We start from the raw sequence: 12,347 nt of genomic DNA, 5'->3' as shown, positions 1-12,347 counted from the left end.
GGCGCCGGGACGCGTGTCCACTGCGCCATCCACTTGGAGGAGGCCTTACTCAGTCCGGGCGGACGCGCGGGCCAATCCCCTCGCCGTGCACCTTGGGCTGGAACCTGAGACGAGTTCGCCCTCAATGATGCTCCAGTTACAGAGGCAACGCAAGTTTGTTGTTATCCCGAGGAAGAGGAGCGGCGAGGTCCTTGCGCATTTCAGCAGAACTACTGGCACCTTTCAGCTGGACAAGCCAGCGCCCCGGTTGTGACCTTTCCGGAGAGACCCACGCGCCTGCCCAGCACAGCAAAGGACCCCACTTGGAGCCGCGTCTGCTGCTGCGATCGGCCGACGTGCCCCTGCCGGAGCCGCGGCTGGTTCCGTCCACCTCTTCCACTTCATTTATCTGTGGATCATTTTGAGTCCATCTTGTAAATGTTTAGCACTTTGCTGCTTTACTGCTTCTTTCTGGGGACAGTTCCAGCACTGGCCGAGACCGGCGGAGAGAGGCGACTGAGCCCGGAGAAGAGCGAAATATGGGGACCCGGGCTCAAAGCAGCTGTGGTCCTTCCCGCGCGCTATTTCTACATCCAGGCGGTGGACACATCAGGAAATAAGTAAGTCGAGCAATGGCTCCCTGACTATTTTGGAATGCAGTTAAAACTTACTGGTTTTCCCCTTCAGTTTTATCCGCCCAAGAACTCGTTTCTCCACAGCAGTTTAAAAATCCAGGACATTTGGGTGCTATTCACACCTGGTTGTAACTTTTTACCCCACGCAATCAATTTTTCTCTGTAGCTTTACAAATAATTTCGAATTAGCTCTTCTCCTGCCTATTTTGATAGGGATTTCCCCATGACTGGGGAACAAACTCCTGTACTTTGCTGAAAGTACTCTTTCTAATTATTTTTGCATAAACTGTTATAAGGAATTTAAACCCAGTTGTTAGAAACTGGTTGGTTTCACCTTTCTCTGTTTTCAGGTGGACCTCTGCAGGTAAGGGGGTTTTGAAACCCAAAAAAGAAAAATAAAGCACTATTTGAAACTTTAGAGTGGAGGGGGAACGTATCAAAGTATGAATCTCCTATGTTTGTTACAACTTTATTTCATTCCACTGAATTCAACGGTTAAAAGTATACTTAAAACGTATTTGTAGAATTCACTTACTTCTGAAATGATTGTCTTTTGTTTAATTGGTGGATGCTGACTGTATTTTGTAGGCAGAAAATCTTGGGACTGAGAATTTTCCCAAAGCAAAGAAAAGGAGAGTTATAAATTTTGTCACTTGTCTATAAATAGTACGATTGGGGAAACTAAATACCACCTTAATCGTGACAGCCAGAGCACTCACTCCAAAAAAAACTTTTGTACAACGTCACTTGAGTGATATACTACCTACTAGCTTTTGCCCATGGCTGAGCATGATTTATAATACTGATTCTTTAAAAAAAATCTTTGAGAGAGATTTTTCAGAAAATCATTATCTTTAGAGGCACCATTTGATCACAAATTTCCAGATGGGCATGAAATAAATAGTAGGTTGATAAGACTATTTTTATATATGAAATGCATAAGTATGTTCTATGTTTACATAAATTAGTAGTCAACATATCTCCTTGCAATTTTCTAATAAAACTGTTTTATGTTATCTTGGCCATTGTAATCCTCTTCTTTTTTTCCTCTCTGATCCATCCTATTCATTCTGGTACTAAAAGCATAAGGAAAAAGAAACAAGCATATGTTAGGGGGAGAACATGGAGGAGAATAGGAAGGTTCACAGACTACAGAACATAATCTCTGCAGGGTTGTTTCTTAAAATAATCTTTATATCTCATTGTACTTCCCATCACAGATTCACATCTTCTCCAGGTGAAAAAGTGTTCCAGATTAAAATCTCAGCCCCAGATGAGCAATTCACTAGAGTGGGCGTCCAGATTCTAGACCGAAAGGATGGGTCCTTCATAGTAAGATACAGAATGTATGCGAGCTACGCAAATCTGAAGATAGAAGTCAAATTCCAAGGTCAACATGTGGCCAGGTCTCCATATATTTTAAAAGGTAATTTGGAACATAATTTTAACACAGCAGTATTTGAACACAATAATATATGTCATTTGCTCAACAAAAACAAGTTAGCATGGTATTTTTTTTCACTAAAAGAAAAAAATAGACATTTCCTACTTGAAAGCTAAATTGAGAGTCCTGGTGAAAGAGAGCAATGCATGATTCAAATGGAAATTACAATTTGCTAAAGAGGAAAGAACATATTAATAGAGAATTTGCTCCCTAAAGGCACAACATTAGCAAGAACAATCAAGCTATATATACGGTCATCGATGGCACTTTCTTAATTAGAGATATATGACTTAAGTAACTGATGAGCGTTATTGAAATTTGGTTGATCACTTCAGGAAGAAAGAGGACTTGATGGGAGAGAGGGGGAATTGACGGTGGTGTTTTTTGTTTTGTTTCAGTGCTATTTTCCAGAGAAATTCTTTTTTCTTATATAGGATAAGAGTACAACGTTCTTACCTAGAGCCGTATCATTCCCTCTCAGCAGAGACAGTACCCTAAAATATTAGAGAAACAGGGTGTATACAGACACACGAATCTTTCTTGCCCCCTTGCTCCACGAAAGGCAAACGTTTTTCTAGAAAGTGCCTCCGTTTCTTCCCCACACTCCACCAGGACCACACAGTACCATATAACCTGCTCAACCTTCAAAAGATGTCCCATTGTCCACTACTGCCTGGGTCAGGGGACAATCTGAGAATCATAGAAATAAATGACAGTAAAATCTCAATTCAGATTCTATACTATGTTAGTATTATTTCTATAAACATGTAATTAATTCATTATAATATTAATGAAATGGGTGTTTTGAGGATTACTTTGCTTCTTTATATTTTCTTTAAAAAAAAATATTATACTAAACATAGTAGGGGTGTTTTATTTATTTGTATTGGGTTTTTTTGTTGGCTTTTTTGTTTTTGCCTCACCTCAAGGCTTGCGGTATCTTAGTTCCCCCACCAGGGATCGAACCCAGGCCCTGGCAGCGGAAGCGTGGAGTCCTAACCACTGAACCGCCAGGGAATGCCCATTTGTATTGTTACTTATGATGATTTACCCATTGAGAAAAGTACCTTAGACACTTTAAGAACTAGTTTGTATAATAGACCATTGAAATATAAATTTCTTATCATTTTGTCTTTCATTAAAACAGGTATACTCCTCTGTAAATATCCTTTTACCAATGTTTGGTTATTCTTAAGTACACAAAACATAGAGTAATGCTTTGCCATACAGCAGAAACTAACACAACATTGTAAAGCAATGATACTCCAATAAAAATTAATTTAAAAAAAAAGAGTAATGGACTATGGGAACTTCCTTGGTGGTCCAATGGTTAAGACTCTGCAGGAGGCATGTGTTCGATCCCTGGTCAGGGAACTAAGACCCTACAGGCCGCACTGCCAAAAAAAAAAAAAAAAAAAGAGTAATGGACTATGGTAGCCACTTAGAGCAAAAAGTAGCACCGTTGGCTTTCTTTTGAACTCGTGCCAAGTGGGCCTGACTGAAAATATCGTAACACCTATCTGTGAAGAGCGGTCAGAACAGACTTAACTTGAGATACACCAGGGTAATACAAATGTTTTTCTTTTTAAAATATGTTTTCCATCAAATTGCCCTCCCCATCTAACTAGGCAAAACTTACGAAGTCAAATTACGAATATTTGTTACATGTTTCAAATGCTGAGTGAAATTATTACTGTATACTTTGTTCCTTGTGTGTAATTAGGGCCAGTTTACCATGAGAATTGTGACTGTCCTTTGGAAGACAGTGCAGCCTGGCTACGCGAGATGAACTGCCCAGAAACCATTACTCAAATTCAGAGAGATCTGGCACATTTCCCTACCATTGATCCAGAAAAGATTGCAACAGAAATCCCGAAAAGATTTGGACAAAGACAGAGCTTGTGTCATTATACCTTGAAGGATAACAAGGTACAATTCATGACTGAGGTTTGCTTGCCTTAGTGATTTTTTATTTTGACCATTTGGCTACAACTAGCTACATAGTTTTATTAAAAATCATTCTGCAGATCATTGTGATAAGATTGATCTCAGTGAAGTCAGCGGGTACTTTTAGACTAACAGAATAAACATTCAATTCTCTTCTAGGTTTATATCAAGACTCACGGTGAACATGTAGGTTTTAGAATTTTCATGGATGCCATACTACTTTCTTTGACTAGAAAAGTAAGTATTTCTTTTCTCAGATGTATAATAGACAATTTGAGCCCAATTTTACACTATAATTTTTCAAAGTAAAAATAATAACAATACCAGGGTTGTTCTATTCTGGACCCTTAAGTACTATATACTATTCTGAAGTTTTATGTCAGGTAGTGTACCTGTATTAGTCTCCTAGGGATGCTGTAACAAAGTACTGTAAACTGGGTGGCTTAAAAACAACAGCAATTTGTTCTCTCACAATTCTGGAGGCTAGAAGTCTGAAATCAAGGTGTCAGCAAGGCAGTGCTTCCTCTAAAACCTACAGGGGGGATCCTTTCTTGGCTCTTCCTAGTTTCTGGGGGTGCCCGGCAATCCTTGGTGTTCCTGGTTTGCAGCTGCATCACTCTGCTCTGTTGTCACATGGTGTTATCCTTGTGTGTTTTGACATCTTCATCTCTTCTCACAAGGACACCAGTCATACTGGATTAAGGGTCTACCCTACTCCAGTAGGATCTCATCTTAACTAAATACATCTGCAGCAGCCCTATTTCCAAATAAGGTCATTCTGAGATACTGGGGTTTAGGACTTCAGCATATCCTTTGGGGGGATACACTCAACCCCAAACAGTATATTATAGATGAAAATACCTGGGACTTCCCTGGTGGTCCAGTGGGTAAGACTCCGCGCTCCCAATGCAGGTGACCTGGGTTCGATCCCTGGTTGGGGAACTAGATCCCACATGCATGCCACAACTAAAAGATCCCGCATGCCGCAATGATGATCCCACGTGCTGCAATGAAGATCCCGCGTGCCGCAACTAAGACCCAGTGCAGCCAAAATAATAAATAAATAAGTAAATATTTTTAAGAAAAGAGGATACTTTACAGTAAAATCATTTTGGTACTAAACCTACTTTGAGCCTAAAGGAGACTTGCCATATGCTGAATCCTGTCCCTGGGTGTAGTGTGCTTTAGCAGGGTTTTAGTGGAGTTTTGACAATGATAGTGAAATGGCTGATACGAAAAACTATACCATCATTTTAACCATCTTGGCTTTCTTTTCCTAGGTGAAGATGTCCGATGTGGAGTTTTTTGTTAATTTGGGAGACTGGCCTTTGGAAAAAAAGAAATCCGATTCAAACATCCATCCGATCTTTTCCTGGTGTGGCTCCACAGATTCCAAGGATATCGTGATGCCTACCTACGACCTGACTGACTCTGTCCTCGAGACCATGGGCCGGTGAGAGACGGGTCCCAGACGACCCAGAGCCTAGGTTTTCTTTCCTTGGTGAGTTCTTTCCCAACAACCCTTGCAGTGTGATGGTTTGGGAGAAAAATCTGTTGCACTCTCTGTCTTCCAGAGTCAGTCTGGATATGATGTCTGTGCAAGCCAACACGGGTCCTCCCTGGGAAAGCAAAAACTCCACAGCTGTCTGGAGAGGGCGAGACAGCCGAAAAGAGAGACTTGAGTTGGTTAAACTCAGCAGAAAACACCCGGAACTCATAGATGCTGCTTTCACCAACTTTTTCTTCTTTAAACATGATGAGAGCCTGTATGGTCCCATTGTGAAACACATTTCATTTTTTGATTTCTTCAAGGTATGACATCATCCGTGGCCAATCCTTTGTGCTTTTCCAAATACCTGCATTTGGGGGCGGGAATTTGAGGCCTGTAAATTACAGGGGGTGGGAGAGGTGAGCACATTTTAGAAACAGTAAGGAATGGAGCCCCGGGGACTAACCAGTTCCTAGGGGGGCAACCTGGGTTGTACTCAGTACCTAGACCTGATGTTAAATAGGCACCACAGGAGCTTGGGACCTGGGTAGAACTATAATTTTTCCCCCAACTGACCCTCAAGAAGAGCACATTTCAGCTCCAAATCCTTTTTTATTAATAAATACATGCAAGTAATTTTACAAATATTTCTCCCCAGAGCCATAGCATCACAATAGACTAAAGGAGAAATATAAACCAGGTGTCTCTTATCGGGCCTTCCGGTAGGGAAGTGACTTGGAATCCATCCAAACGCTCTGCCCAGGGACTCTGGGGATGCTACACACTTTCTGTGTCTAGAATGTGGATTGTTCCTGTTTCCCCAGGATGGATCCTTTCTCTGACAACTCCCCTGTTTCAAGCAGTGGGATACTGCCCTGATCTCTAGACCACTGAGGGGTTTTGAAGCCCCATGTGGTGAAGGGAAAAGTGGGCCAAAAAGTAGTCAGCTGTCTCCTGCAGGTGGGAAGGCCAGTGATTAGCTGTCTGTGCTGTAAATGGCCTGATTTTCTTCTGATGGGTTACCTGGTACGAGGAAGACCTAAAGAAGGCCATAAGTTGAATTGTCTGTGTTTCTTCCACATGCATATCACAGAAATTTTGGAAAGAAATGGGAGATTTGATACCAAATCAAATCTGCTACCAGCCATCCCGCCTCAGAGGGTGTTTTGTCAGACCTTTGCTTTCTTTCTACCTGTTGAATTTGCTACAGCTAAAGACTGTTGACTACCACAGTGCTGTAAACATTTTGATTCATAGATGTTCTTGCCCCAGAGCTTGTTAATTTCATTAAAACTTGCATGTGGCCACCTGATGTTAAAAGGTAACGCAGCATAGAACGTGCCATCGTGAGGTGCTCATGTTCCATCAAGAAAGTAGTAAAGGGATTACAGAGTCACGATAAATCTTTCCTAGGTTGTAGCCTTAGGACAACAGTTTTATAATTTTATTGGCTGCCCCACCGTTAGCCTTGTGGACCCTTTTTGAAACTTGGGAGAACATCAAAATGTGCCCTTAGCTCTAGGTCAGCATGTTATATATAATAGTGCTTACTAAGTGGTGGAGGCCAAGGGCAAAATCTGGCCAGTTTGTATCTGAGGTTTGATGTGTGGAAACAGGAGGAGAATAAAGAAGAGTGGGAAAAAGGAAATTTAATGGAGGTTCTTCTGCTTTACTGCTGTTCGCAGCATAAGTATCAGATAAACGTCGATGGCACCGTTGCAGCCTATCGCCTACCGTATCTGCTAGTAGGTGACAGTGTGGTGCTGAAGCAGGACTCCATCTACTATGAACACTTTTATAATGAACTGCAGCCCTGGAAACACTACATTCCAGTTAAAAGCAACCTGAGCGATCTCCTAGAAAAACTTAAATGGGCAAAAGATCACGATGAAGAGGTAAGGTCAGTCTCTTTGTACCCCAATTATCATGGGTTCATTTTCAATGTCTTGTGCCTGGAAAGCATTCGGGATGCTTAGATGTAGACCTGTAAATGGGAAGCCACCTCCCCGCAGATAGCACAGATCCCTTCAGGGTAAACACAGGCATAGTGGCTTGGATTAGCTGTGTCCACTCTGCACATGACACAAAAGGCTAAACCTTGGCCTTGATTATGCTCTCTCTTTTAGTCAGTTTGATTTGAGCCCCAAGCACTGCCTCACCTCCTCTAGCAATATGAAAATGAAGATGGCCAGCCTGGCAGGAGGAAAAACTAACTGTGCTATGGATTAAAATGAGGGATTGCATGAAAAAAGCATCAAACTAATTGTCTGCTGAAAATTGTTAAGGCAGTGCATTAAGCTTCATCTTACATTTACTTTGCAAAGTCATTGTTAGTTCATTTATTGTATGCCTTTTCTCTCCAAGAGAGGCCAATTCTAGAAGGCCCAATATGACTTCTCAAACTTTCGAGTCTTAAAATCGTCCCTTTGATTTGAACAAACATACTCTGTTAAATGTTCCCTTTACCGCACAAGACCCCAAAGATATTTTTTCCACTATTGTCCCACTAAAACGTACTCTGAAGATCAGTTAGCGTATGTCTGTATGGGGAAAAATATGTTTCGTTAAAGGATATTATTCTTGTTCCCACAGGCAAAGAAGATAGCAAAAACAGGACAAGAATTTGCAAGAAATAATCTCATGGGTGATGACATATTCTGCTATTATTTTAAACTTTTCCAGGTCAGTATTTTCTAAGAAAATAGACATACTCGTAATTGGTCATGTTAGTAGCAAGTAATATTTCACTTAACAATTTCTAATAGTATATTCATTAAGGAGATATATGTATACCTCTGTAGGCAAAAATCGGAGATAAATATTAAATAATAATGAAAATAGTAGAAAGCCAAAGATTAGCTAATGGAGAATGCTACAACCTTAAAAGAAAAGTATTAATGTTAGAACCATGTGGTATGTGGTTAGAAAACTGGCTTCTGATCCTACAGAGTTACTGTGCGTGGATTCACATTTCCTCTCTGTACAATATTGCTGCTGCCTTACCGTTTCGTTTTCTATACAGTGCAAGGTATGTTTGGACCTGTTGTGCTGACCCCATATGGGCCATGACTTTTCTTGGAAATTGTTTTTATGGACCTACCCATTTAGGCATTGTAATCAGAGCGTATCTGACAATTTGAAAGGTTCTTTTTTTTTAAAAAATGCAGTAGTAAACAAGTAATTGGCCAATAATAGTACTAGATCTAAGTTAAGATTTTTTTAATTCAGAATTGCAGAATTGCAGATATTGAGCCCCATGTCTCAGGCTCTGCTGCAGAACAAAGTTGGTCATTCCTGGTCCCTTCCCCCTTTATAACCTTTCCTAGGGGATGGTGAAGTATGTAAACTGAAGAAGGAGCTGGGGGGACGTGCTATTTGAATTCCTAAAGAGCCACAGGGTAGAGTTCATTCATTCAACTCACATTTTTCGAGCCTAAGCACCTCGGCCAGAGCTTAGCCCAGAGCAAGCACATGATGAATGAAGATGTGACTGAGGCTGTACCAGCCATGGTGGGTCAGGCAGAAATAGTCTGTCCTCAGATTCTCAGTCTAGGGAAGATTGGGAGCACAATTATTTTCGCTACGTGGCAGAAGGTCAAAAAAAAAATACCATACGAGTCATATCACTGAAGCGTAGACTAAGGAGTGGTCCCTTAGAAATAGGCAGCCCAAAGGTCAGCCGCCTCTCAGAAGCTCTGTTGTTGGGCTTTTAAGGGGAATATGGAGGACCTTGCATATCACCACTTGACACATGAGTTAAGTGGACTGTGCCCTAGCAGACTCCGGCGTATCTAATTTGGTAAGTGGACGTTAAGTGATATATAAGGCCTGTTTTTGTATTGTTTCCTATACAGGAATATGCCAGTTTACAAGTGAGTGAGCCCCAAATCCGGGAGGGCATGAAGAGGGTAGAACCACAGACCGAGGACGACCTCTTTCCTTGCACGTGCCATACGAAGAAGGTAACCAGAACTCACCTTCTAGCCAGTGTCAGAGTAAGAACTAACAGTGATCCGACTCTTCATTCATTCCTTTCCTCGTTCAGTCAGGCAACAGCTACCTGAATTCCTCCTGGAGCCTCCAAGCAATTCATTCTAGCAGAGGCAGATAAAATAGATCCCAACAAGGCAAAAGACAAGCGCTAAGATGCAATGAAGTGAGCTCTCAGCAAAGTGGAGGGAAGCCTTTTTCACTGTGAGAATTCAGATCACGTGGCATTTGAATAGATGTTTACAGTTTGAAAAGTGTTTTCACACCTATCATCTAAGAGTTTCATCTCCCTATGAGATTTTTTCTGCAGAGTTCGTCATCCCAGTTTAGAGATGGAAAAACGTATAACCATCATTATTCATGTTAACAGAGTATTCATTTAAAAGCAATCTCGGTTGATACCACTACATACTGATTTTGTTTATAAAAGGCAGATGCACATATGGACTTGGCAGGCTGAAGAGGACCTTAGAGATCATCCAGTAAATGCCTTCATTTTATAGTTAACAAAACCGAGCCCAAAGAAGAGTTTAGCTCAGAATCATCTATCTGGATTATAGCAAAGCAAGAACCAAAAGCCAGTGTATCACCTTCAAATCGTGTGCATAATTGTGCGTAAAGACAGTGTGATGGGTTGGGGGGGGGGCGGTGATTATAGGTATTTTTCATTTGAAGGAATATATATTGTATAAAGTTATTATATGTATTATATATATATATAAAATATGCTGGCTTGACATTATTTTCAGCAACAGCACCATGTCTCTGAATGGACAAACTCAGAACTGTGGCATTGGAACCACAGTTGAGAGGGCAGATTTGGCAATTATTATGTCTGCCTCGCAAGGGGGTTTAAAAGGAATAAGGTGACTACCAGCCCCGACGGTGTGATGGAGCCAGCTCATACAAGTTCACAGATGGTTAAATATTTAGGAATTTTTCACAGGGGTTAAATTTTGGTAGCTTGGAATCCACCTGGTGGAAGTATTTACACCATGACAACAGTACATGCTACAGATCAGTTTTGGTTGTCTGTTTTGTTTTGGGGGGGAACTGATTTGCCACTAACTGGCTCTCAGAAGTGGTACATCATCAGCATTAATTCCTCTCAGTGCTGCAAGGCCATAAAATCAGTGAAAGCCAGTGACAAAACAGAAATTGCCAGAATCGAAACGTGCTCCCACATGGAGTTAGTGATTTGATATCAGAACGCTTCTGTTGGCTCCAAGTGAAAGTGGGCAGCTCCCTTTCTCCACTCCTCTTTTTAAATTTTTATCTCTAAGTGACTTTGAGGGGTGCCAAATGATTCCTCTGATTCATAGAAGTTAGGGACGAGAATGATAGCTTTGTTTATTTTTTGCCCATTGTCTACTCTAGCCGTTCACTGATACCATTCATAACGCAAGCCTTTTACCATAATACAGACCCTTAGATGTTCAGGTTCCCCACCAATGTGACTTTACCCTTGGGTGATTCCAAATAATAGTCCTAAAAGCCTCTAGCAATAACTTGGCTTTTTTTATTTCCCCTTCTTTCATCTTTACGGGAAAATAATTAATAGACTAATGTAAGCCTTCTTGACTCGTAGAAGACTTCCTGATGGCTCTAAATATTTTGTTTCTTAATTGCAGACCAAAGATGAACTCTGATACGCAAAATACCTTTCCTTCAAATAATGGTGCTCTGAAGACTCTTCTTAACTGAAAAGAAGAAGAATGTCTTTTAAATATTAATTCCATGGACAATATAAAATCTGCTCTGTGATTGTCTGGATTATGAAGATATGTTTCTTCTTATTATGCAGTATTCCCGTGACTGACCTTTAAAGCACATTTTTAGAATTTTATAATAAAAGCACTTTTATTTTAAAAGGCTGTGTTGTGCTAATTGTTAGCTGTGTTTGGACCATGGAGCCTTAAAAAGAGAGGATGTCTGGGTCCTGGACTCAGAGTGAAGCGTCACAGAAGCCCCACCTACCCACACACAGGGTTTACATGAGAAAACAATAAACCTCTGTCTTCTTTTTTTTTTTTCTTAAATATTTTTTTGATGTGGACCATTTTTAAAGTCTTTATTGAATTTGTTACAATATTGCTTCTGTTTTTTTATGTTTTGGTTTTCTGGCCACGAGGCATGTGGGATCCTAGCTCCCCGACCAGGGATCAAACCCACATTCCCTGCATTGGAAGGCAACGTCGTAACCACCAGACCACCGGGGAAGTCCCTAAACCTCTGTCTTGTTTACACTATTATTTTGGATAATCAGTCCCTCACAGCCAAACCTAATTCTAACTAATACATCTTCCAAGGCTTCTTCCAAGGCATCTTCTGGCCTCTGCCTGTATCTTTAATCAAATCTCTCACAGCTTCCTAATACGTACCCTGTAGTCCAGCAAAATCAATCCCCGTTCCTTCTGTGCCTTGTTCCTTACCTTCCTTGTACATGCTTCCCCTTGGTCTGGAATGCCGTGACCCTCTTCGTCCTCTGGCTTAGATATTCTTAAGTGCTCATTGCAGGGATCACTCCCCTGAATCTCTCCGTCTGTGTACTTGTATCGTCTTTTCCCTCCTATGGGGTCATGATCTAAATTGTAGTCTCTCTCCCTGACCAGATGTTAAGCAACTTGATTACAGAGACCGTGCTCTTCTTCTGTTTCATAGTGTGCCTGAAACTAGAAAAATGCAATAAGTATTAAATGGATGAATGAATGACTGAATGAAAATTACCCTGAAATGTGATTAAGAGAATTAAAAAGGAACTTGAAATCCTAACACTGAACAGTAGCATATGGCCCACAAATTCCTTTCCTAATTGTTTCCCTTCTACCCATCTTCCAGTTAAATAATGTGTTATAAATTTTTT

At 40.9% G+C, this 12,347-nt stretch overlaps 1 protein-coding gene across 2 annotated transcripts; it reads left to right on the top strand.

Annotated features, from left to right (window-relative positions):
* Positions 1-106: 106 nt before the first annotated feature.
* Positions 107-11,355, top strand: POGLUT2 (protein O-glucosyltransferase 2). Of its 2 annotated transcripts, XM_036831237.1 has the most exons (10): positions 107-599; positions 1,835-2,040; positions 3,782-3,987; positions 4,165-4,242; positions 5,286-5,458; positions 5,580-5,817; positions 7,180-7,389; positions 8,087-8,176; positions 9,349-9,456; positions 11,116-11,355. In XM_036831237.1, exons 1-10 carry the CDS (start codon positions 418-420, stop codon positions 11,131-11,133), a joined length of 1,509 nt encoding a protein of 502 aa, XP_036687132.1. In that variant the 5' UTR covers positions 107-417; the 3' UTR covers positions 11,134-11,355. The 2 variants fall into 2 exon arrangements, 1 of the variants encoding a protein (XP_036687132.1); XR_005017161.1 differs by lacking the exon at positions 11,116-11,355 and having other exon boundaries at positions 110-599; positions 7,180-7,394; positions 9,349-9,450.
* The last annotated feature ends 992 nt before the right edge of the window (positions 11,356-12,347 follow it).

This window comes from Balaenoptera musculus, chromosome 18, assembly GCF_009873245.2.
Source record: "Balaenoptera musculus isolate JJ_BM4_2016_0621 chromosome 18, mBalMus1.pri.v3, whole genome shotgun sequence".
NCBI classification, from domain to species: domain Eukaryota; kingdom Metazoa; phylum Chordata; class Mammalia; order Artiodactyla; family Balaenopteridae; genus Balaenoptera; species Balaenoptera musculus.
Note: the sequence above shows the minus strand (reverse complement) of the source record. Positions and strands in the feature narration are given on the sequence as shown.

Coding starts and splice junctions, on each gene's coding strand:
- POGLUT2 (XM_036831237.1), top strand. CDS start 418: ATGTTTAGCACTTTGCTGCTTTACTGCTTCTTTCTGGGGACAGTTCCA. Junction 600..1,834: donor GTGGACACATCAGGAAATAA/GTAAGTCGAGCA, acceptor TTCCCATCACAG/ATTCACATCTTCTCCAGGTG. Junction 4,243..5,285: donor TACTTTCTTTGACTAGAAAA/GTAAGTATTTCT, acceptor TTCTTTTCCTAG/GTGAAGATGTCCGATGTGGA.